The 26,678-nt window shown below is 39.5% G+C and overlaps 1 protein-coding gene across 2 annotated transcripts in view; it reads right to left on the reverse strand.

Annotated features, from left to right (window-relative positions):
• Positions 1-11,211: 11,211 nt before the first annotated feature.
• The window catches only part of LOC122801983 (olfactomedin-4-like), a 71,791-nt gene continuing 56,324 nt past the window's right edge, over positions 11,212-26,678 (reverse strand). For both annotated transcript variants that reach the window (XM_044071719.1, XM_044071720.1), the window contains one exon: positions 11,212-14,418. In XM_044071719.1, coding sequence (XP_043927654.1) covers positions 13,625-14,418 — 794 coding nt within the window. In that variant the 3' untranslated portion in view covers positions 11,212-13,624. The remainder of the gene's footprint in view (positions 14,419-26,678) is intronic.

Below are 26,678 nucleotides of genomic sequence, written 5' to 3' on the forward strand. Positions count from 1 at the left end.
CCTGTTGCCTTATGGTAAAATTGTCTAAAAGCAGGCAAGAGCTGAATAGTTTAAACTGAAAAGACAGGGAACAACAGGTGAAGATGAGGAAATGGCAGGTGGCAGTGAGTAGAAAATGACAATAGAAATCTGTTAAACCAAGGTTACCCACACATAACTTTACATGGCATAACACACTTAGCCCCTCCAATCACCAACCCATTAGGTTGAAATTCAAGTTTTATTCAGGGGCAAATAGTTTACCCTGGCCTTGTTCATCTGGGTAAAGGAGGTATTTATTAAAGGTTAAAAATGAAGAGTTTGAAACCTTTTTCCCTTACTTGAGCATACCTCAGATACTAAAAGAACACATGGCCTTTGTGACGCTACTACAAATAGATCAACATTTTGCCTGAATAGTCACAGTACCAGTAGATGTAAGGATTGTGAAGCAAGTAATAGTGACGGAAAAGAGATGAATTTCTCCTACATCACCTCTCCTCAAATTCTATTAATGCATCAACAGTGGAGCCAAATAATAGGATAGAAGAAAAAGAAATTACTGCTGTTGAGAGAGTCTGTTATGATCAAGCTGATTCAGAGGACAGAGGGAAGATTACTTAAGGTGTCTACCTGATGATATGGCAGAAGCAAAGGGGGTAGTAGCAACATGTCATTGCTCCAAGTCCAACAAATGAAGGAGGTGTAAAATGGGATCTGAGCAATGCTGAAATTGTTTGAGCAACTGTGAATGGCCTTTGACAAACTTGAGAGATAGTGTCATTGTTAAGTTCTTAAAGATGCTACCATTTCATGCCAAGGGTGAGGATAATGTGCTTCCACAATACAAGGTTCGTGACTGAGTGAACAGAATAATGAGCTCAGAAATGTCACATTTTTCTCCATTTTCCAGAATATCTCTACAGGTTTTCAAAAAAATAAGCCTGCATATAACATACAAGTCAAAAGTGTGCTTCAGTATAACCAGATATTTCTTATAATCACAGCATTGTGTCTCTCCATGTCTTTACCATCACACCCTTATTTTGCCCATTTCCAAGAAACTGTACACACAACATGTTTTTCATTAAAACACTTGGAATATGAAAGCACATGATAATATGATGCAAACCACTACTTATTTTCTGTATAGCAGTCAAGAGAAGAATCACAAAATGAGGAGTGACAGTCTCATCTCCAAAGCTATGTTATCTTTATATTTACCTTCTTTCCCTTTATGAAAAGCAGAAACAAAAGCTATTCCCAAAGATCATACCATGGGCAGAGTAATCCTGTTATGTACAGTATAGCTCGATCCATTACTGGTGCGAGATAGGCCTGAGTTACCACTTTCATTTCTAATTAAGAAGTATTGCCAAGGATTAAATGGTGGAAGTTAAAAAAGGGTGATTGTGAGGTGGAGTTCAGGGAAGAGTTAAGACAGGCACTGGGAGGCAATGAAGAGTTCCCGAATAGCTGGGTAACTACGGCAGAGCTAGTAAGGGAGACTGCTAGGAAGGTGCTTGGTGTGACATCTGGACAGAGGAAGGAGAACAAGGAGACATGGTGGTGGAATGAGGAAGTACAGGAGAGTATACAGAGGAAGAGGCTGGTGAAGAAGAAGTGGGATTGTCAAAGAGATGAAGAAAGTAGACATGAGTATAAGGAGATGAGGCGCATGGCAAAGAGAGAGGTGGCGAAGCCTAAGGATAAGGCATATAGAGAGTTGTATGAGAGATTGGACACTAAAGAGGGAAAAAAGAACCTGTACCAATTGGCTAGACAGTGGGACAGAGCTGGGAAAGATGTGCAGCAGGTAAGGGTGATAAAGGACAGTGAGGGAAACGTACTCACAAGTGAGGAGAGTGTGTTGAGTAGATGGAAAGAGTACTTCGAAGGGCTGATGAATGAAGAGAATGAGAGGGAGAGAAGGGTGGATGATGTGGGGATAGTGAATCAGGAAGTGAAGCAGATTAGCAAGGAGGAAGTAAGGACAGCTATGAAGAGGATGAAGAATGGAAAGGCTGTTGGCCCAGATGACATACCAGTGGAAGCATGGAGGTGCTTAGGAGAAATGGCAGTGGAATTTTTAACCAGATTGTTTAATGAAATTTTGGAAAGTCAGAGGGTGCCTGAGGAGTGGAGAAAAAGTGTTTTGTTAACTATCTTTAAGAATAAGGGTGATGTGCAGAGCTGCAGTAACTACAGAGGGATAAAATTGATCAGTCACAGCTTGAAGTTATGGGAAAGAGTAGTGGAAGCTAGGTTAAGAAGGAAGGTGATGATAAATGATCATTAGTATGGTTTCATGCCAGGAAAGAGCACTACAGATGCAATATTTGCTCTGAGAGTGTTGTTGGAGAAATACAGAAAAGGTCAGAAGGAGTTGCATTGTGTCTTTGTGGACTTAGAGAAAGCATTTGACAAGTTGTCTAGAGAGGAGTTCTGGTATTGTATGAGGAAGTCGGGAGTGGCAGAGAAGTATATAAGAGTGGTACAGGATATGTACAAGGGTAGTGTGACATTGGTGAGGACTGTGGTGGGAGTGACAGATACTTTTAAGGTGGAGGTGGGATTACATCAAGGATCAGCTCTGAGCCCTTTCTTATTTGCAGTGGTGATGGACAGGTTGATAGATGAGATTAGACAGGAGGCCCCATGGACTATGATGTTTGCAGAAGACATTGTAATATGTAGTGAGAGTAGGGACCAGGTTGAGGAGACCCTGGAGAGGTGGAGATATGCTTTAGAGAGGAGAGGAATGAAGGTCAGCAGGGCTAAAACAGAATATATGTGTGTAAATGAGAGGGAGGGTAGAGGAATGGTGAGGATGCAGGGAGTAGAGTTGGTAAAGGTGGATGAGTTTAAGTACTTGGGATCAACAGTTCAGAGTAATGGTGAGTGTGGAAGAGAGGTGAAGAAGAGAGTACAGGCAGGGTGGAATGGGTGGAGAAGAGTGTCAGGAGTGATTTGTGACAGACGGGTACCAATAAGAGTGAAAGGGAAGGTCTAGAAGAGGGTAGTGAGACCAGCTATGTTATATGGGTTGGAGACGGTAGCATTGTCGAAAAGGCAGGAGTCAGAGCTGGATGTGGCAGAGTTAAAGATGTTAAGATTTGCACTGGGTGTGACTAGGATGGACAGGATTAGGAATCAGTATATTAGAGGGTCAGCTCAGGTTGGACAGTTTGAAGACAAAGCAAGAGAGGCGAGATTGCGCTGGTTTGGACATGTGCTGAGGAGGGATGCTGGGTATATTGGGAAAAGGATGCTAAGGGTGGAGCTGCCAGGTAAGAGGAAAAGAGGAAGGCCTAAGATGAGGTTTATGGATGTGGTGAGAGAGGACATGCAGATGGTTGGTGTGAAAGAGCATGATGCAGAGGACAGGAAGAAATTGAAACAGATGATCCACTGTGGCGACCCCTAACGGGAACAGCCGAAAGAAGATGATGATGAGACATCATTCCCTATTTAGTCCTTGAAAAACCTCCTAGAAGGAAGATGCTTTCCAGTTTCTCTTCATTAGAAATTTTGAGACCCAGGACGTTGTCACTATGAGCTCCAACAAAGATTTAGAAAGACATAAAAGCCTAAAGTCTGATCCATAAGAGATGTAAACTGGAGTTCAGGAGAACCATCATCCCCAAGGTCTCCTGAGTAAGGCTAGCTCATTTCTAATAAGACGGATCTTTGGGCTATCCCAGTATATATGAATACATAATGCATCTCTCAGAGCTCCCTAGTATAATTTCAAGAGACTTATGTGTGAGCCCTGGAATGGCAAACAAATGTCCAAAAGTACAGAAAGTACAGTTGTGTACACTTACCATAAATGTAGATGTTCGAGTGTATTCACTGTTACAGTCATTACATTTGGGTTATCTTCTTGCAGGTAGCTCTCAGTCAGCCTGATTAACAAAGTCTTGGGTCCTGCATCAGTTGCTGTCCCTTCTTCCATGACATCAGGTCGTCAGGGGTATAAAACATGCAGCCGACGCCAATACATCAGTTTTTCTTGCCCGAGATGTCAGGTGTCCCCCTAATGGGTAGCAATTAAATATAAAAGTACAAAGATATATCTCCAACAAAAAAACAAATATACCAAAAAGGCTTTTAAGTATAGTAAAGGAAAGTAGAGGTATAGTCAAAAGAAGTTAGAGGGCTGGAGGGAGGGTATCCAGGACTGCAATAGTGAATACACTCGAACATCTACATTTATGGCAAGTGTACACAACTGTACTATGTTCTTCACGTTTCACTGTTGCAGTCATTACAGTTGGGTAGATTCCCAAAGCTATGGTTCGGAGGAGAAATTTAGATAGCATTAGGGCCAGCTGTGAGACCCTGCAAGACTGCAGTGGCAAAGCCAGCTCTGAATTTAGAGAAAATTGGCAAATGATAATGCTTGGTGAAAGTATGTACAGAACTCCAGGTATCAGCTTCTAGGACAAACCTGGTAGGGATGCCTCTGAGAAAGGCTGTAGAGCTAGATGCAGCCCTGGTGGACTGAGGTCTGATCCCCTGGGGGATAGGTTTTCCATGGTGGTTATAGCAGAAATGAATGCAATGGCTTATCCATTTAGAAATGGTTTGCTTTGAAATAGCCTTCCCTTCTGCCCCTGAAGCAAATGCCACCAGCAGTTGTTCAGATTTCCTTTGAGGTTTAATCCTGTCCAAGTAGAATCTAAGTTGTCTGTGCACATCTAAGGAATGCAGTATCCATTCCCCTTTAGTCTGTAGATTGGGAAAGAAGGTTGGCAAATGAATGGACTGATTAAGAGCCACACTAGATACCACATTGGGCATGAAGAATGGATTGGTTTTGAGGGACACCCTGTCTGCATGAAAGATGATGAAAGGCTCCACTGCCATAAGGGCCTGTAATTCAGATACCCTTCTAGCTGAAGTGATTGCTAAAAGGAAAGTTCTTTTCCAAGAAATAAATTTTTAGTCTGCAGTAGCAGCTGGCTTGAAAGGAGGTAGAGTGAGTTTCTCCAAGACAAAGTTAAGGTCCCAGGCTGGGGTTGGAGCTCTCCTGGGTGGTATCAAAATTTTGGCCCCTCTGAGGAACTGCTTGAGCAGTGGATGAGAGAAGAGGGGAGGTTCTGTGTTATAATGAGCTGAAATGGCTGAGGCATGGATTTTAATGGATGAAATAGAAAAGCCCTTGTGAAGCATCTCAGTTAAGTATTGTAAAATCTGAGGTAAACTGGGTGCTGCTGTGCTCATCACTAGAGATTGGTTCCAGGCACAGAATCTTTTCCATTTTTCAGTATAAAATTTTCTAGCACTAGACCTCCTTGCCTCTAAAATGATATTCATCACAGGTTTGCTGAGGGATGGTAAAGGAGGGATTAAGTAATTAGCCAGGCTGCAAGGTTCAGTGTTAAAAGCTGAGGGTGCAGAATCTGGTTCTCCTGCTGAGACACCAGGGAAGAAGTCTGAGGCAGGTGCCATGGAGATAACCATGACGCACTGCACAGGAAGGGGTACAAGTGTTGTCGCGGCCAGTCTGGAGTAATCAAAATCATTCTTGATTTGTCCTGTTTGATTTTTAATAGTACTTTGGAGAGCAGAGGCAGATGGGGGAAGGCATAGACTGATAGGTTTTTCCAGCTGAAGGACAGAGCATCCACTTTCCAGACTTGTTTTTGGGAAGTCCTTGTGCAAAGTTTATCCAATTGGTAGTTCTGGGGAGAGGCAAACAGGTCTATATCTGGGCTCCCCCATTTGCCTGTCAACATGTTGTAAATCCTTGGTTCCAGTTTCTACTCGTGTGGGTCCATGAGGTTTCTGCTTAGTCCGTCTGCCAGTGTATTTAATTTTCCTGGCAGGAATTGAGCTTGTAGGTGCACTTAGTAGCTCAAGGCTGTGTTCCACAATGCCATGGCTAGTCTGCAGAGGGGGTAAGAATGTATACTCCCCTGCTTGTTTATGTACCACATAACAGTGGTGTTGTCCGTCTTTACCATTAGTTGTCCTGGAAGAATGTGGTCCTTGAAGGCTGTCAGAGCATTCTGTACAGCTAACATTTCTTTTTGATTGACATGCAGGTGCATTTGACTTGGGTTCCATTTGCCCTGATTGCACTTCCCTGCCAGGTGAGCCCCCCATGCATAGTATGATGCATCTGTTGTTAGGGTTTGGGCAGCAGGGGGTGGTGTGAAAGGTAGTCCATTGTTTTGGTGGCAGGCCTCTGCCCACCAAAGGAACTCTAGGCGTAGGCAAGGTATGATAGGAATCATTGTTTCTAGGTCTTGAGAATGTTGACACCATAGGCTTTTTAGATGCCACTGCAATTTCCTCATTTGCAGTCTTGCATATGGAATGAGAAGAATGCAGGAGGGCATGAACCCCAAGGCTTGTCTTGCAGATAGCAGGGTTTTTGTGGCCACTTGTTTGAAGTAGGTTGTCAAATTAATTTGTTTCTCTGGCATGAGGTAAGCCATCTGGGAAGTTGTATTCAAACTTGCTCCCAGGAATATAATTTGTTGATAGGGTACCAGGTGTGATTTCTTTTCATTTATGGTGTACCCCAGACAAGTTAGAACCCTTTGTACAAAGGCCAGATGATTCAAAAGTACATCCTGGTTTTCTGCCTGAATTAGACAATCGTCCAGGTATGGGTATATTTGAATATTTCTTTGCCTGCAAAATTCAATAACTGGAGCTAGCCACTTTGTGAATACCCTGGGCACAGTAGATAAACCAAAGGGCAGTGCAGAGAACTGATAGTGCGTGTAGCCTGCTTTGAAGTGTAGGTATCTTCTGCAAGATTATCTGATTGGGATGTGCAGGTATGCTTCTTTTAAATCTAGTGTTGCCAACAAGGCATCTTTGCCTAGCATAGGAAGTAATTGGTGAAGAGTCAGCATCTTGAATTTTGGAATCTCCAAAAAGGTGTTTAGAGTAGACAGGTCCAGGATAGGACGCCATGATTTGTCTTTTCTGGGTACCAGGAAAAGTCTCGAGTAGAGACCTTGTCCCTTTTCTGCTTCTGGTACCAGTTGAATAGCCCCCATGCTTAAGAGAGAAAGTACTTGTTTTTGGGCCTCTGCCCACTGATTTGGGGGTAGGTCAAGCCACCCACTTGGTGTTGGCAACGAGTGGAAGTGAAATCTGTATCCTTGGGACACTATATTTAAAACCCATTTGCCCTGGGTAATGAGTTCCCAATTCTTTGCATGAAGAGCAATCTTTCCCCCCAAAGGGGCAGTCAGTTGATAAGTGCTTAGAAATTTTAAAAGGAAGTCATTGAGACAGTTTACCATAGGGGGGAGTCTTATTCCCAGATTTGGAAGTGGTGGCCCCCCACTGCTTAGCTCTGTGTGTCCCCTGGGACTGAAACCTGGGTTTTTTGCTGCATCTGGGTTTGGCCTGAGAAGACCTGGAAGGAGTTGGAAAGGACCAACTCTTAGAGGACCAGTGCCTACTAAATCTAGGAGGTTGAACTTGTAAAAAATCTTTAACAGTTTGCATAGATTTAGCTTTATCTTTCATCTTTTTAAGAACTTCCTTAGCCTTGTTGCCAAACGGGCAGTCCTGATTTAAAAGAGCATCCAACAATTTAGCTTTAACATGATCAGGCAAAGATTACTCCTTAAGCCAAGCATGCCTTCTGAGCACAGACCCAGTAACAGCAGCTCTGCAAGAGGCCTCTAATGAATCAAAACCACATTGTAAAGTATGTTTTCCAACTTGTTCAGCAGAATGCATTAAATCATGTAATTCTTTATTTTCCACGCAGTCGGGAATCATCATTTTCTGTTTAAGCAGTCCAATAACATGTTGTTGATACTTTAACATATGAAACTGGCAGTTTAAAGCCCTAATGGCCAAGGTTGCAGAAGTGTAAACCGTCTTACCCATCTATCCAATGCCCTGGAGTCTCGATAAGAAGGGGTAGGATTTTTAGCAGTAGAAGCCTTAATGCCCATGGGCCCCTGTGAGATAGGATTTTTAAAAAGGAACTTTTGGGACTCGGGGACCCTGTAGTATCTGTCAGGTTTTCTGGGAGCAGGAGGCAGGGAATCAGGGGCCAAACTATATTCCGAAAAAGCATCATCAAAAATGTCTAGAACAGGAGGAATAGCTAAAGGCCTATGCTGAGGTAGGAGAAGGAAATCCCTGAGCCTCTTTTTTGAATCAGAAAAATCCTGGCTTTCCCAGTGGAAATGCTCCCTTAGAGTATGTAAGGTTTCCCCAAAAGAAAAATCCTCAGGAGGGGAAGCAGAGGGAATGGAGTCCTCTGCATCATAATCTTCACAAGTAGATAAGGGCAAATCCAGATCATCAGAAGAATCAGAAACAATAGAATCCTGATTAGAAGATTCATAATCAACTTCAATCCTAGGCCTCTTAGAAAGGGGGGGTTGGCTACCCCCTGATTAGAGTTATTAGATCTTCAGCCATTCTTATCATTTGTTTTTTAGGCATAGAGGCCTGAGCATGTGGCCTGGGCATCATTTTTTAGGCATGGATTGAGATTTTGGCCTAAGTAAAGAAAGAGGCGTCAATTTAATATGCAAGTCTGTAGGCCTGAATACACCCTCAGTGCCTGCACAGTAGCTCTGGACCCATCCAAGGTAGAGACATCCATGGGTTCCATAGTTGAAGCATCCCTTGGCATACCAGACTCTGAATGGGTCTCACTAGAGTCCTGCGAATCAGAAATAGCGGGTATCAGGGGCTACAAAAGCACCTCACTGAGTACTGGTGAACTGGCGACTGGCTTAGGAGAAGCATCATTGGCAGTTTTGGATCTCAGCGGCCTGTCTCTGTCTTTATCTTTGCATTTTTTCGGAATCCCGGTAGTCGGATGGCTAACCAATGACATTTCTGGATAATTAAACTGAGAACCGAAATATTTAGAGGCAAAAATATACTGACAACAGATAGTGCGCTGATTAAATAAAGCACAAAACTGACAGCAAGGTATGTCATGGTCAGGGCCTAGGCAAGGAATACAGTATGAATGAAAATGTTTATGAGGTATTTGCCTTCCACAAGTAAAGCAAAAATTAACTTCTACTGACATCGGTAAGGAGCAAGAAAAAGCTTCCCCAATAGGGTAGTTAGCTTTAGTTGAAGACTTCAGTTCTGAAACTCGAAAATGAAAATTTCAGGAGTTGGCCGACCGGCACTTGCAAACTGCTTCTGCTTTGGGCACCGTACAGCAAGAAAGACTGATGTAATGGCATCGGCTGCATGTTTTATGCCCCTGATGACCTGACATCATGGAACAAGGGACAGCAACCAACGCAGGACCCAAGACTTTGTTAATCAGGCCGACTGAGGGCTACCTGCAAGCAGATAACCCAAATGTAATGACTGCAACAGTGAAACACGAAGAACATCAGCAAATGTCAAACATCTTTATTCTCTTTTAAAGTTGTTTTCTGCAGGGGGGGGCACTCCTCCTACACCTCCTAAACATATACATGCCAACTCCAAGATTGCCATACTTCACAGATAAAGGAATACTCTTAAGAAACAGCAATCTCAGACATGGTAAATGTAACTCTGCATTTTTGCCCATTCAGTTTTGGTAGTCTGAGACCTGCTCTAAGGAATCTCAGAATATCTAATAGTTGCCATTTCTGCTGCTATACACCTTATCCAGTCTATCAGGTGTCACTCCACTATAGCTCCAAAAATACAATATTCCTGTCTAGGGCTTCCTTAATCATTCTATGGCACAATTATAGTCCTGTCTATACCTTATTCATTTCTGGATGACAGAGGTCAAGTCTACCAGCTTCTTGACTGTCAGACCCTTGAGCACTTCATCACACAGTCTTTAATTCCAACATAAGGCACCTCTTCATCCTATGCTGCTGTTGTATTATCCACAGGATTCCCTCCATGATCCACTTCCCACCTGCAAATACTGCAAAGCCTCCCCTTCAGGGCTTTGGTATAACTGAGGAGAGAAGATCTACTTGGAAGGGATGAAATAATAGAGAGAAATTGACAGTAACATATACATAGGATAAGAATGCAAATCGTGACTGGCAGAGTTAAAAGATTCAGTAGCAGGAGAACAGCTAGACAAGAGGATACATTCTGATGGCATATAAGAACTACCTGACCCATATAGACAATCTCCTACTAACTGAATAAAGGGCATATCCTCGTTAACAATGGCCTATTTCTTTTTGCTTTGCCTCATGCCTCATAATAAATGTCAGTATGTTGTGCCACTCATTTCTTAATAATGTTACTGGTTTTGTCAATGTCTATTTCTTCTGGTAGGCAGTTCATATCTTTCTGTGAAACAAAACATCCTTGTGTTTTCTCCAAGTATAGCAAAAAATTAAGAAAAATCAAGCCTCTTCCCTCCAAACTGCAGAATGATGCAACCTCCAGAAGTGGGAACAAAATTAGAAGGATCAGTGTGAACTAAATATATCTTTGTGGCAGTATCTATACTTTAGGCAAAATTTGCCTTACTTGGGGAGGGAGACCAGTGTTTAAATACTGTAGTAAATGAAGAAGCAAGGTAATACATAGTTGAAGTGAGGGGGCAGGATGGATACCAGCAGTGAAAGAAAATACTAAAGCATAGAGTAAGTACATAATAAGAAGAGGAATTGTTATAGGTCAGATTAGAAGTTGGAAATAGCTACACTGTCTGCAGTGTTTACATACAGAACATATTCTCACGGAAAAGGGAAAAATAAGATAAATGAAGGATGGCAAAAAAGTGAAAGGAGTATTACATGGGGATTGCAGTATGTCAGATGTTAAATGCAACACTTTTATAGTAATCACATTATATCTTCCCTATACCTTTTCAAGTTCCTACTGGATGAAAACTTAAGGTAGTGTTCAACTCTCAAGTTCTGCAGTCAATGCTTTTCATACTTATAACTGCTGACGTGATTTCTATGTGTTTGTGATTCCTTTGCTTTTTCAGATTTGGGGATTTCCCTTTGTTCACGTTAGTGTGACAGTAGAACTGTATATATAAGTCTGAAAGCTATGGGGATCTTGTCTGTACTGACAACAGTTACATACTTGACCACTGATACCAGCAAAGCAAGATACTGTTTCCCTTATAAAATCAGACAGTTGCAGTGTCACAGATTAATGAGCTTCTGAATGAATGCTCTGTGACCATATGCAAACAGCTGTTTTGGTACATAAGCTGCATGGTTTTAGAAAAGCAGTGTTATAAAAGTTCAACAGTATAGCAACCATTTTTTCAAATAACACAACATACAGCTGGTATAACAATGTTAAAGTAAACAGTTTAATATCAAGTATCAGGTACAGGAGCAAAAATCAGGTGTAAAACTGACTGAGAAAACTGGAAAAGTGTTACAGAACATCTTTAAAGAAATGAATGCAAATTAAATTTTAACAGACAATGTTCATATGAATATTAATTGCAAACTGAGCACATTTAGAATTCTAAATGACATTTTAATGAGGTATGTAAAAGAATAGAATTGTACCCTGTCAAAATTATGTTGATCATTTGAACAAGAAACTTGCAAGCCTTGCCTGAAATATCAGTTGTATGACAGTCACCATAGCAGACTTCAGTACTGTACTCTAGAAGAGCACAGAAGCATTTTTATGATTTTCAGTGGTAAAAGAATAAGACAGCTAAGGACTCCAAATGACAGAAGGAATTTTAATAGCGAAGAACAATAAAAGCAGCAATATAAAATTTAAGTTTTTTTTAATTTCTACAAATTGTAGAACTACATTTCTTAATTTCACAATAGTTTCACCATGGTCATTTACATTTACAGTTCATAATGTATAATATCCTCAGATTATATGTTGCTTTGGTAAATTTAATCAGGCACTTAACAAGGGTGTCACTTCTTCTGCCAAAAGACAAATGCTGAGATTTCACTAATTCAAGCACTGCATTTTAAAAATGGTTCTTTGCTTTGAAAAAAAAATTGAAGACAAGTGAAATGCAAAGACTTTGGACTTTGTGGGATCTAATGATCTGTCCTTTCTGGGATTAATGCTGAATTCAGAGATGATTATAATAAGTAGAGGTGGTGTGAGGGCTTATGGTGTGAGGATGAAAGGGAGAGGGCTTATGGTGTGAGGGTAAAAGGGAGAGGGCTTACGGTATAAGGATAAAAGGGAGAGAGCTTACGGTGTGAGGGTAAAAGGGAGCTGGCTTATGGTGCAAGGGTGTCAAGCAGAGGCCTTGTACTCACATAGAAAATAAAAACAGTTTTGAAAATGTCTGTCTGCAATATTCTGATCACAATTTTACATTTGTGGCATACCTTCAAAATTTTCTGAGATCACCATATTAGTAACAAACTATTAATTTCCCTTTCCTCAGTCATGTTGCAGTGAAGATTCTGGACTAAAAACATTTTTTCACTGCAAATATTTACTTCCCAGTAAATCGGAAATTGATATTTGGCATAATCAGTAAAATATGCTCAGTCTACTCAGCTTAGCATTTTTTTCTTGGAAGTAGGGCATACAGCATTAGCAATTCAGGTGAAAGAACATTATGAGATGAAAATCAAGATAGCTGAAGAAAAGCATAAGGTTCTTTCCTGTCTGCACAACAGGACAACAACCTCGGAGTTAATTATATTATGCTGAGGGGGATACAGAGACGCAGTCCCTGACATGAGGTGGTGTAGGCTTTTGACCACCCCACCAGAGAAAACTACTTATATGCACTAGTTTTATTTCAGGCCTGTGATGCTTTAGGCAATGTGACAGTCAGCCATGTAACACTGACTGCATTTTTCCCTAACTATTTCAAAACTATATTATGGTTCATTGAGCAAACAGCATCGGAAATGTCTAAAGCAATATTTTCAATATATACACAAATCTATATCTATACCTCTGTCTCTATATCTAGAGCTATAGCTATCTATCTATCTAAATATATGGGTGCCATTGAGGTGGTCGAATGGTGCAATCATCGCATGAAAAAAAAGTCAGACCAGCTGATGCTATTTGAACCATGTGAGTTTTGTTTCTGTTAAAGATTTTGTGTTGTGGGGATTGGAGGTGGTATATATAATTTACATGTAGTGTGGGGATGCAGGGGGGCTTGCCCCCTGCAAATAAAAGACAATTTATTTTTTGAATGCCCCCTGCAAATAAAAAGACAATTTCTTTTTTTAAATTTTTTTAATTTAGTTTGTTAATCATGTTGCTCTATAAATGTTATATACTAATATATATATGTGTGTGTGTGTGTGTGTGTGTGTGTGTGTGTGTGTGTGTGTGTGTGTGTGTGTGTGTGTGTGTGTGTGTGTCTCTCTCTCTCTCTCTATATATATATATATATATATATATATATATATATAGACAGGTAGAGAGAGAGAGACAGCATATTTAAGGATTGGAAGAGGTACACTGGATGACCTCTTTACAAATGTAGGCGACAACAGATAAAATGAATTATACTTTTCTTAAGTCTGTAAGAAGCAACCTTTGATGAAATGAGGTTAATGGAACAAAAATTTCATGTTTGCCTACAAAATAGAAATTTATGTCTGCTCCCTCTCTTTGGTTCACTTCAGTTAAAGTAATGTGCTTTGCATCCATGTACGGTCATGATTATGAGATGAGGAAACACTTGGAAGACTGAAAAACTCGACAGGTTTGTTTTCAATTACATTCCTAATACATTTTCTTTTTATGATGAAAATGTTGCATCATAGGTTACTTCATAGCCATCATTATATACATACAGTTTGTGATCAGATGGATTATATTGAATACTTTGAATTGTTTCCAACATCTTATCAAACACCAAATTCAGGCGACTTTCAGTTCCAGTCTTTGTGTCAAACATATAGAATAATTCTTCTTTCCTGGTACTTACAGTCCTTGTAGCATAAAGGACTCCACATGCAATAAATGCATTTGATACAGCTGGCTTGTACTGCTTAGTTTGCCAAGTATTTTCAACAGTGAGCGTAGTCTCATTAAGTTTGCTAATAACAATATTACCTGTGCTCGCCTCAGTGGAGTAAATCACCCATAAACCACTTTCATCAACAGCAAAATCAAAATCCTGCCAGTTAACACCAGCATAAGAAAATCTGTTGTTAAATACAGCACCTGGAAGGGTTTTTCTTATAATAAGTGTATTAGTATCTACATCAATTTTACAGATATCTCCAGAAGCATGACAGTTGTAATACATACAGTTATTAAAGACAACTGTACCACTGCCTTGTCCATAAAGGATACGCTGTTCTTTTGGATTTTTGAAAAGTAAGAAATCATCATAGTTTTGGTATGTTCTGTAGTATTCCAGGTATCTTGCATCTGTGTTCAGTGGTGCAACCCAGTAAAGTTCATTCTTAGGGGGACGAGGAGAAGGATCTTTACCCCAGGAACCATACAGGAATCCAAACCCTCTCCAGTTTAGCTGTATTACAAAAGGTTTACTGATGTTGGAAATAGGGCCATGGTTGCAAAGTCCTGAAAAAAAGAGAAAAGGAATGCAGTTGAAAAGTTGAATTTGTTATTCTATGTTATATGGATTAATAAAGCTGTAATATTATTGCCAGTGTAAATCTTTATTTGAAATGCATTTTGCTTTGTTAACCAGAAGCTAATTTTTAAACTTTCAGTGGTGATCAATGAGAAAATCTACACACACATACACACACACACACACACACACACACACACACACACACACACACACACGCGCGCACACATCATAAAGTGATTTTGTAATACAGTTTGAAGTAGCCATAACCAACAACCCCAGAGCAAAAGTTAAAAATCCATCCAGTTCTACCTTTCAGAGTATGATCTGACATCACATAACAAAGTGCAGTGTACTGCTCTGTTTCCATTTTGTGACACTGTACAAAACAGATGTAGTTAGCAACCATAGGCTAAGATCTCTCCATATATATATATATATATATATATATATATATATATATATATATATTAAACATCAAGCAATGCGCATACGTGAACACCAATTAAAATATGCTTACAAGTCATACCAAGAGCTACTAAAAGCCACTTGTTCATTTTTTTTTTTTTTACACAAAGCCACATAAATCATACAGGTTAAAGGTTACAGACACCATGTGAAAATTGCTGCTTCTTTGTATGTAAGTGTAGTCTAGGAGATAGTATTCTGTAGCCTTGTGTACTAGACATTGAACACAGTCTGTTTTGTCACTCAGACAAATTCTTCACTGCTCGATTAGAAAAATTAAATTTCAGAAGGGAAATCTTTATTCATTCATTTACTTATTTGTTTACTATGTGATGATTTGAGGTAGTGCCAGCTGTGCTAGTGGGAGTAGGGCAGTGCACACGTAACATATCCCAGTATAGCTAGTTGGGAGTTTGAAAAGAATTATATGTCATTTGAATATAAAACTGATTTGTACAGATGCTTGTGTTAAAAATGTATTCATAAAGTTGCTTGTGTTAAAAATGTATCAACAGTGGGTCCAGCTGGACAGAAAAGAAATATACATGTGTGTCAGACTATATTGTTGTAACTGATGAAATGTATGTATTTTAGCAGAAGATACTGAAAGGGAAGGGGTTAAGCTCAACCCAGCTAACCTTAAGAAAATAGCCTAAAATTAAACAACTTGGCTTAGACCATAAATTTTATCTCACAGGTCTGAATGCAGCCAGAGACACAATGTCTGTGAGAAGTTTGCACTGGAATCCTGCTCTGTTGTCCTTAGTGGTGAACTAATTCCTACCCTGGAGTGCCAGAGACTGGTTTGTTAGTTTCTGCAGGAAGGGTGGAATTGTTGGTATTGTTTTACAGTTTCCAGATTCTGTAATAAACTTTAACTAAAGTTCTATGTGTGTACTGTGACACATCTGTGCCAGATCCTGGCTTAGTTTCTAGTGAAAGGGGAGTGTGAACTACAGAGTCAAGTGACCAGATGTGATGTCATTCTATATCCAGCAGTAAAATTGTATTTGAATACAAGTCAGAGATGTTAGGGGGTGCACTCTTTTTTTTGGACATGACAAAACATTCATCCTCTTTTATCTTGCCTTGCTTTAGTAAGTAACTAGGGAACAGTAATTCTTCAGTCAGTTATTAGCTAAATGTTGTCATTTCTGTATCTGTCTGGAGTCTTTGCATATGTGTTGTTTTTTTTATATTTCCTGTAATATAAACTCTGGTGTTTATTATAAATAGATATTCAGTATTTTCATGTTTTCTTTTTTATTATTTATTATTAACTATATCTTTACCTTTTATTGTGAAAAATATGAATAAGAGTGAAAAGTTTTTTTTATTACAAGTTATTCATTAGATAGCAATAATGTTGTTAGTTGCCTAAAGAGAAACTGATCGATTTAAGCTTGTGACCACAAAATCCTGGAGGTTGTGGGTGAATGTCCCAAAATAGTTTTTAAAAAAGACAAATCTTTTAAGAATGTATTAGAATTCTCAGCATCAGTTAGGGTTACTAGAAGTGGCATGTATAAGTGTGGCCGGTGTGCCCAGTGCCCGTATATTCTAACTGGATATGAGTTTGTTGTGAATGATGTTATTATTAAGTTACAAAGTTTTTTTTACATGCAATTCATCCCATGTAGTTTATCTTGCTACCTGCATAGAATGTAAATCGTTTTATGTGGGTAAAACCAGCAGGAAATTCAAAGAAAGGGTGTGTGAACATTTATTAAGTATAAAGAAAAATGATATGAAAAATGCATTGGCTAGTCACGTTGTTGAATTTCCTAGTTTTGAAAGACCAAAGAGGTTTGATAACAGATGAACAGATGAGCATCTACTGAAATGTGAGGTCAATGGCAGTTAAAACTCAATGCCATAAGCATGCCAGGTATAAATGGATCCTGCTCAATTAATTGCTTATTAAAATTGAAACATGTGGAGATGTGATTTTCTGTATTTTATATATTTTTGTATAACATAAGATTTATATATATATATATATATATATATATATATATATATATATATATATATATATATATATATATATATGTGTGTGTGTGTGTGTGTGTGTGTGTGTGTGTATGTGTGTTTGTGTTTTGACTCAGTGATTTTTAATAAGAATTAATAGGTTGTTTCTTTAAATGTCAAGTTGAAGGTTTTTATGTTTGTGCCTGATTGCTTATTTAGATAATGGAGGGACTTTAAAATGGGATTGTGTATGATGTGTTTTCATTCTGATTAGGTTTCCACTGTAGTGAAATGAAAGCGCTTAACAAATTCATCTTTCAGCTCATGTTTGTTGCTTTTTAGGTTCAGACTGCAAGAGAAGAGAGTGTTTTTGGAGGTTTTTTTTACTTTGTCTCTGAGGTTGAAGTGGTTTGTCTTTCACATTTACCAAAGTGTAGGGGGATGGGCTGTTAATTCATCTTTGACTAGAAAAAGATACTTTAAACAAAGGCCTGTATTTAACAACTGTTTTGGTTGCAGCTGTATAATTCCTTAGTATACTGTAAAATAAGCAGTCCTGTTACACCCAATATATAAGATGACAATGACTGACACTAATCCCATTATATGTCAATGAAATGGGAATACATCACTACTTCCTTATGTCTAGCATGACTCATATAAAGCAGACTTGAAATGAATTATGGGAACGAGAAAGTCTTGACGAAAAATAAGATTACATTAATATGTTAAGCCCCATTGACAGCTATTTTGCAGAAAACATTACAATTCTATAAGAAGCAGTCAGAGTGATTTTGAGGTGTTAAAATAACTCAGAAAACAGAGATAGAGTGATTTTTTTATGTTCTAAGGTGTTTTCATTTAAAGGAAATTGGACTTGGTGCAGAGGTCTGCATCTGAAAATACTGTGTGTGTGTTTATTTTTCTCACAGTGAATGTTCCCCACTGTTGTCAGTGGTGAGGATTGAGGCTGCTCGATCAGTGGCCCAGAGAAGGGACGTCACATACTAATTAAATTTTTTCACTGGGATTGTCCATCTGAGGCAACAGCAACTTTTTGGTAGAGGCCTGGGGAGAAAAGCTCCACAGGTTAAAAAAAACAGATACATAGTATCTAGTAGGTAATAACATATTATAGGACAACAGGAAAGGACATGTATACATCAATTAGCAGTGCTACATTTGATTTGATGTTAACGGCATCATCAACCGCTTTACTGGGAAAAATGACTGGAAAAATGATGGGCTCCTTTTATTGCCTATGGTCAGAATGATGTCAGATGACACTAACCAAAACTGCAGTGTATCAAAGCTACTTTGAAAAGAGAGCACCTTGCTGTTAGGACAGATACAATGTAACAATATTAACATTGATTAGAAAAAAAATACTGCAGTGCATCACATGCTATTAATGTAAACGGTGATCAGCAAGGAACTAATAACTGACCCTTGGAGGGTGGCTGCCTTTTCCTGTCATTGAGTGTGCAATGCAGTATTCCCTTTTCACCCTAAAATGTCTCTCCCATGAGTGAAATCAGCAAAGGGTTAGGAACTACTGAAACAACGTATGTCTTCAACCATCATTCTCCAGTGTTCCAGTCATGTAATAAGGGCAGTGTGGATTAGCTTGTGAAATGCTTTGGTAAACGTCAGAAGAATGAAAAGAAAATGCCCTTTGCTCATTTTAGGTCATAGGTCATCTGTAGTGGAAAGGAGGGCAGAAATCGCAAAGTATTTGTTACCATGTGCTTTGTGATGGTCTGTTATCCACTTATTTACTTCAATCTAAAGAAGTCTGCCAGCTGGTGCAACAGTGGAAAGGGACCATAACTGCTTAGTTTGTTGTGCCACCCCCCCCCCCTTTTTGCAGAGGAATTTCAACTGCCTATTTCAAAGTCCTTGGTAACATAACTCCCAGTTAGACTTTCACTAGTGCTAGCTAGCAAAGGCTGAAGTTGCCAAATATAAACATTTAGAGGACAGACTATTAACAGAAATATGATTAATCTTTCTGACAGTATCATCACCAAGCTTCAGATCATTATGAGTTTGAAATGTGTTAAACAAAGTCATAAGACTCTGGTCTTTTGATATTACTTATAGAGTCCTCCAGCTCTGAGACAATATCACAAAAGTAAATACATCCACTAATGAGGTTATTTTAGGCACTGATTATGTAGTTTTTCTGTCTGTGCATTCTTCTACCAAATTTAAAACCTTGCCAACACTGACTTAGAGAGTTCAATGAGTTGAGTATGATTCCATAATTCTACATATCTACACAGACATGCTTTAAATTACTTGGGGATATGCATGAGCTACAGATAACTCTATTTTTATAATTTGCACCCCATCTTTTGAATTTATTCTTGACTGGTAGTTCTGTTTGCCATGTGTAGGAGGGAGAAAAATGTATGCCCTAAAATTAAGTGCCACAAGCATGAAAGCTATATAAGAAGCAAAACGAAAAAAAAAAAATCTAAAAGCGCATCACAATGAAACATCTATGTAAACAAACCAATGAAAACAGAAACACTAAGGGAAAGTTTGTTGAAGCCGTAACAACATAAAACCCAAACAACCAATACCTTACTGATAATAACCCACCAATACCAGAAAGAAGTCTCCATCGGCTGTAATAACATGCTTTCTGATCACACACCCAGCCTTTTCTACTAAAGAACAAAAAGTCATTTGTTTGCAGCATTCTTTATTTTCTCCCTGTAACTACAGTACTGTACAGAAAACCAAACTTTTAAGGCACATGGCAATGCCCACCAGCCACAATATCTTTTTATTTTTCAATTCCTTCACTCTTAAGTGGAACATCCAAGCAAAGTAAACACCATGCACACAATAAACTAAAATAACCAATACTGCATATATAATATAACTTAGCAAATCAAAATGACCACTGCTAGATATATAGAATATCTTGAAAGGAACAAAACTGCTTAAATAATATATATATATTTTTTTGCAGGGGCTTATGCCTCCCTGTACAACCCCTTACATTTATATAATAATACCACAATTACACAGATGCTACATAGGAACAAGTTTAAATCATAAACACCCAAGTTGACAGTGATATACTCAAAAACCTGAAATCAGTGAACGTTCAGTTTCAATGCACTGGGTGTAAGTGCATTCTCATTGAGGGTGCTGTTTTATCAGAAATTCTGAGGAAGGTTGATCACTGCTTCATAATGTGAAGATGTTATTGTTGGAGATGATTAGTTATGTTAAAGATCATGAAGGGCTCAGTATCTTTTTTCATATTCAGATTTTACATTCATTCTGCACTTCTGTAGTTTTCACTTTAGTCACTGCCCACAATTTTACATCCTGAAAGTATGAGTTTATGGGGTTACTTAGGTAATATTAAATACATTAGCACTTGCACTGAAACACTTTCTTTTCAAAAGGGTTAGTACTGAGATAAGCTATAAACCAAGGGTAGAGTTCAGTGTTACATAAATAATAGAACATATTTGAAGAATTGATTTAGTCAGCACTCTTCAAGTAAGAGATACATCAGGGTTAAACAACTCAATCCAAACACCAGATTGGGTGGATTATTCCTGATGCTTTTGAGTTTAACTTAAGCAAACATAATTTCCATTGTTGTCTACCAACTTTCAGAATGAAGTAACAGAATGCAATTGCTCAAAATCATAAACTTGATCACAACCAGATTTAACGTCTGTACCATTCATTGCAATAGCACATAATGAAAACTGTTTCCTGAACCCCCTATGTAGGAGGTAAGTTCTTCACACCACTGAACATTAATGTATCAACTCCACAGTTAATAACACGGAGAAAGATGAAAAGCACCAAAACAGTGCACCACAGTCTCAAGCAATCACTGATTTTGCTCTGGTAAGACAGAGCATGAGAATTCAGATTTTCCTTGAAAATATTAGCTGAGGCATTAGAGAGTATATGATTTTAGAATAAAGTACTTGAAATGTTGTTATTTTATTTACTTTTATGATCATTTTTTTCAAAGTATGTTAAGCCTGCCTTCACCAAAGAGTAAGTTAGACCTATTTCAAAGAGTTCAGAAATACTGAAGAACAAGAAGCACATCTAACGGGGTACCTCAGGGCTCCATGCTGAGACGACTTCTACTTGGCATCTAATTCTCAGAGGTAAAGCCTAACATAAAGAGCCTTTGCTGACACAAACATCTTAAAAGAGGGTCTAACACAGATAAATGAAAGGTGCCAAAAGTCACAGACTGAAGCTCAATGCCAGGAAATGGATTATAGTGCCTTTTGGGAAAGCTGCCACCCAAGCTAATTACTCCATTGAAAAGATACCCCTAAGAGCTGGCCTGGTCATTACGGTTCTGGAAACATATGTAAACAGTAATCTGGCCTTTGACCAACATGTGGCCAAGGTAGTAAGAAAATCATTCTATGCTGCCCAACTTATAAGTAAGAGCCTAGCAACCAGGTCCAAGAAAGTTACAGTGATGCTTTATTCAGCCCTTATCTGACCCATCATTCAGTACAACACCCCCTATGGCATATACCTGACAGACATATGCAACAGATGGAATGCCAACAAAGGTTCAATATTAGGAAAATCCATGGTATAAACACATTGCCCTATATGGATATCTCTTACAGGTTACCGAGGGAAGTCTATGCCTGTCATACAAGTAATCCTTGGATCCAGCTTTGATGGACCTTTTGCACATCCACAAAATAAACAGCAATGGAATCACGAGATCCAAGAATTAAAATTTTGCTTGTGACATAAGCAAGACATGTTGGCAAGACAGATATGCGTCTCAGAGGATCACCAAGCTTTGGAACAGGCTCCCTATCAATGTGTAGCACAGATCATCCCCAACCCTTTTTAAGTGTAACCTTGACCAACAGATGGGAATTTGGAAATTCTTCCCAAATCTGGCCCCCTTTTCTCTGATAGACATAGGCAGGCAGTAATGTCCAAACTAAGGCACCCCCCCAAATAACCTCTAGAAATATCTTAACATACCTCCTCTTAATAAATGACCATGGTACATAAGGACACAATTGGGTTGGATTGCATGGCTATACGCCTACTATACACACCTATGAACCTGTGTTGGATGCTGGCTCCTCCTTTATCACTACAGGGAATATATCTTCCCTTTTGATAAGTATGATTTATATGTGTTTTGCTTTCTAGCCTGTCTCATTACTTTTCAGCATGGTTCCATAATTTAGTGGTGTACAAAGACTAATACAGTCATATCCTCCAAGCCAGGGTCAGCCTTATGCAGATTGGATCAATTTGGCACAGTTGGGCCTGCCCTTAAGAAGGTCTCCAGAATCACGGGTACAAAAATGTCTCCATTTTAAACACCTAAAAAAACAGAAGTCATAACCCCTAACAGCTTCAGGAGCAATGAAAAAACAGAAGAAAAACTTGAAGACCAAAGGGAAGAAAAATACAATCAGTCATTAATGCCAGACTTCAGCATTATATTCTTCAAATTATTCAGAATATGCATGTTGATGCAAAGCCTCTTTTTTTTCTTTTTCTTTTGCTCCTCAATTATATTTGAGGGGTAACAGATACTGGATCAGCACAAACTTGGTCTGGTTGCTCCAAACTACAAAGTTCATTGTGGTCAAATTGTGGTGTATCAGGGACCCTCAGCACTGCATCAGGTGGGTCACATGCCGAGACAGCATGCAAAACTTCTCTTTTGAAATTTGAATGAGGGGAGAGAACAAGTGCTGCCTTAGCCAGCATAGGGCTATGACAATAATTTCTGGCCTCTCCTCCTTGAACTTATGTATCACTGATAGGTATGTGGTTATCAGAAAGAAAGCATAAAGTGATAGACCATCCCAGTTTGGGGAAATCTACTCATTGCTCAACCTAGCTTGTGGTACTCTGAATCAATGTTTGTTAACTGTCTTTTGGTTGGAGAAGCAAAGAGGTCTTTCTCTGGAACACTCTATCTGACTGCCAGAACTAGAAAAATCTCCTTGTGCAACATCCAGTTGTGTGGATCTACAGAGGTCATGTTTAATTTTTCTGCCATTACACTTTTCTGTGTTGCTATATAGGTGGCTGTCAGAGACATAACTGACTGCAAGGCCTATTCCTAGATCTGTATGGCCAAGCTGCAATGGTGACAAAAGTGTGTGCTCCCTTGCTTGCTTGTTTGCCACATCACAGTAGTATTTTCTGTGATTATGTTCACAACCCCTTGTATCCAGACAGCTTGGAAAGCCTTCATTGACTGGATAACTGACATCATCTCCTTGGTATTTATGTACAGTCTTTGCTCCCTTGGTCTGTAGGTGACCTGCGCTTTGAGGTCCAATGTGTGGGCTCTCTGGATTAGACCAGAGGACTCTGTGCAAGAATTTGTTTGGACACTGGCAGCTGGAATGGAACTCCCATGTTATTTTCCATTTGCTGAAATCACCACTTTAATTCTTTCTGGTACAAGATAACACTGATGGTAATTTCCAGATTTTGGAGCTGCTGGTCTCTCATGTTCCTGAGGAATCATTGTATTTTCATCATGTGTAATTTAGCTAAGGCCACCACCAACACAGTGGATGTCATGTCCTAAAATGGTAACCAATTGTTTGACCCTTAGTAAGAGATTCACTGCCATGGAGTGGTAAAGGGCTATAAGTGACTCCCATTTACCTTGTGAAAGATTTGTGTCTGTACTGAATTGTGTCCCCAGAAAAAAAATCTCTGCCTTATAAAAGTTGGGCTTATTAAGGGTGAAGTGCAAACTGCTCAGGTAATTTAAGATAAAGTCCATAGCTCTTTGAATCTCATCTTAGGAGTATGTCTGAATCATGCAGTCATCTAGGTATGGGTAAATGTGGATATTCTTGTTCCTGTAGTGAGCTAATTTTTGGACCAGGCATTTTGTGAAAACTCTGAATGCAGTAGATAAACCAAAAGGCAAGGAAGTAAACTGGTTATGGTGGCCCCCTGCCACAATCTTCAGATACTGTCTGTGATCTCAGTACATGGTAATATGGAAGCAGTCATCCTTGATGTCTGGTGTAACAAGGAGTGCCTGAAGACTCAGGAGAGGTAGTAGTGTCTGTAGTATCAAAATCCAAAATGTTGGCGTTTTTTAGGAATTTCTTTAGTCTTGAGAGATCTAAAATGGGTCTTTAGGACCTGTCTTTCCTTTGGATGAGAAAAGACCTTGAGTAAAATTCTCAGTTTTACTGACCCCTGGGGCAGAGCTTATAATGTGCAATTAGCCACCATTTCTGAAAAATATGAGACTTACCATATTTTCCTGGTCTATTTGTATGGATGCTTGACCTCTTGGTCTGTCTATTAATTGCAGCATGCATCACCTGGCTATAATTTGTAGTACTCATTTATCTGAGGTGGTACTGGCTCACTCTTGAAAAGAATAGAGGCCAGCTGAACCCCTACCTTGCAAACTGGATAGGGAAACTGAAAGGGGCTAGGGTTAAATGGGACAAGTTGAGATTTGTGGAGATTGGGGTATGGGAGAGACTGGTGTTGTCACAGATACTCCATGTTAGGGGGTGGCCCCTGAAGGCCCCACAAACTCCCACTATCTTCTGTCTTGTGTTGCTTTTCTACCTTTTAGCTGATTACATTTATTTTGCTGCTTGTAGTAAGGTTCTTACTTGGAATTATAACTTATGTCATATTAAGGCATCAAAGTGTGGAACATGTTTCATGGATGCCATGGTCTTCCTTCTGCTTTCAACTTTTTGAATAAGTTGTATACAGGGGGTCAGAAGAGTGACTTATTCCTCAGAGGTGAATAATGGAGCTGCACCTTCACATCCTTGGACAGGGACTGAGTCCAAAGCCAGGAATATCTTCTAATAACTTAGCATCTAGTGCCAGACATGGATGACCATACACAACATGAGCTCTGTGCATTGGGGCATACTTCCCTACATGTAGAAGAGGTTTGTATTTGAGCAAGCACAGAAGCTTACAGATTGTCTTCCTGCACTCCCCAGAACTTTGAAAAGCTGCTTAATGACATTTTCCTGGTATGTCAAAAAGAGGTAATGAGATTTCAATCACTTGAATGCCAGGATTGATGAGGGTTACATCTTTTATTTCTAAAGTTATTCATTAACTTACTTTCCTTGTCAGTGAGAGAAGAGTGTCACATCCAGGAGTCAGATTTGCTTCCTCTGTCAATTCCAGACACACTGAGGCAGTGTCTACATTAGATATCTTACAGTCGAACTTTTGAGTGTCCTGCATCTCTTAAAACTGGTCAGATCTCTTGGAAGTGCAGGTTTTGAATCTGCTCCAAGGGTATGGTGTCAGAAACATCAAGGAGGGCTTCCTATTCTGAAAAGATAGCTACTAGTTTAGGAGAGCCCATGCACAGGAGATCCATTGCCTTTTTCTGGAGGACTGAGGTCTCATAGGTTTGCCACTGGAAATATTGCCTCATGCGAGTCCTGTACCCTATATAACAAGTCTTCTAGTGGTGAAACAGAAGCCAAGATGTCCTCACTGTCTAGTCAGAGGATATGAAGGGAGGGCATTTTGGACTTATAATCCAGACACCTTTCCTCATCCTCAGAGGTAAAGTAGTTCAGGTCTTTCAAAGGGAACACTTCAGTTTTTATTTTGGTTAAGATTGCTGACAGATAGGGTTGGCTGGCTTCTTGCTGCAGTAAGGTAATGTGGACTTGGGGATGATGACTCACCATAAGGTAGAAACTTCAGTTTGGCAGAGCCCTGTGCTTCCATCACCTGGGTCTTTGCATAGTAAGTGGCAGCAATAGATCTTTGAGCCATGGGAGGGGTGTACGTGGGTTCTTAGGTCCAGTGAACTTGGACATCTTCCTCTACAATATCCTATGAGATGTTGCCCTCCCCTTGCTTAATAGATGCATTTCAGGAGCCAAAGTCTGACAAGGACTGGCTGCCTGTTGGCTAGATTGGATTTTGGTCTGGTGGGACACACTGAGTGATGACAGCACGGCAGCTTCCAAAGTAGTATTTCCAGGCACCTTGATGGCTGCAGACAGTATACTTGGGGGCTCCCCAAGTGTCTCTGTGGAGCTGATGTCCTCAGTCCTTGGAATCTGGTGCAGGTCTGACTTCTCTTTTGGGCCTAGATTTTCTCTCCTTTTGTTTTTCAGGGGGATGTTTTAGTTGCCAACTTGGTTTGGCTCTGCCTACATGTTGGGTTTTCCTAAGAGGGCTGTATAATTCTACTTAGCTAGATAAGACAGAAGGGCCTGGTGTACAGTATTAAGGGTCTTAAGCCTAAATTTCTACAAAGTACCCACTCACCAATGTTATGCTAAAGACTTTGGCAGTAAGCACACTTATCCTGAAAGTCCTTATATGGAATGTGGCATCAGCAACCATATCAGTTTATTTACTTTGGAGACAGACATGCTCTACACAATGCTAAGTGTTCTCAACCCCAACAAATAGGAGGCTGATGGACTCTAGCCCTCAGAGAGCAGCTTGTTAAAGGTCATATCTTTAAAGTTTGTGCAAACTGCCAGACAAAGAAAACAATTCCCATTTTCTGTTATCAGGGATCAAACCCAGTAAACTTCACTCATAAAAAAGTACCTCCCTAACTAGTAGGCAATAAGAGTAACAGAAAAATGACTCTTCTGTGGGGATTGAACCCAGGACCCTCAACAATTTCATGCAGTTGTCACAGCCATTGAGCAATCAGGGAACATCTGATGACCTGATTTCAGCTGGCTGTTGTAGTATCCCTGTACTTCTGTCTTAGGTGCTTCTCCAGATTTTTTTCTTTTCTTAGAGGACTTTCAAGCAGACCAGA

Source organism: Protopterus annectens, chromosome 5.part0 (assembly GCF_019279795.1).
Source record: "Protopterus annectens isolate FY-2018-M chromosome 5.part0, PAN1.0, whole genome shotgun sequence".
NCBI lineage: Eukaryota > Metazoa > Chordata > Ceratodontiformes > Protopteridae > Protopterus > Protopterus annectens.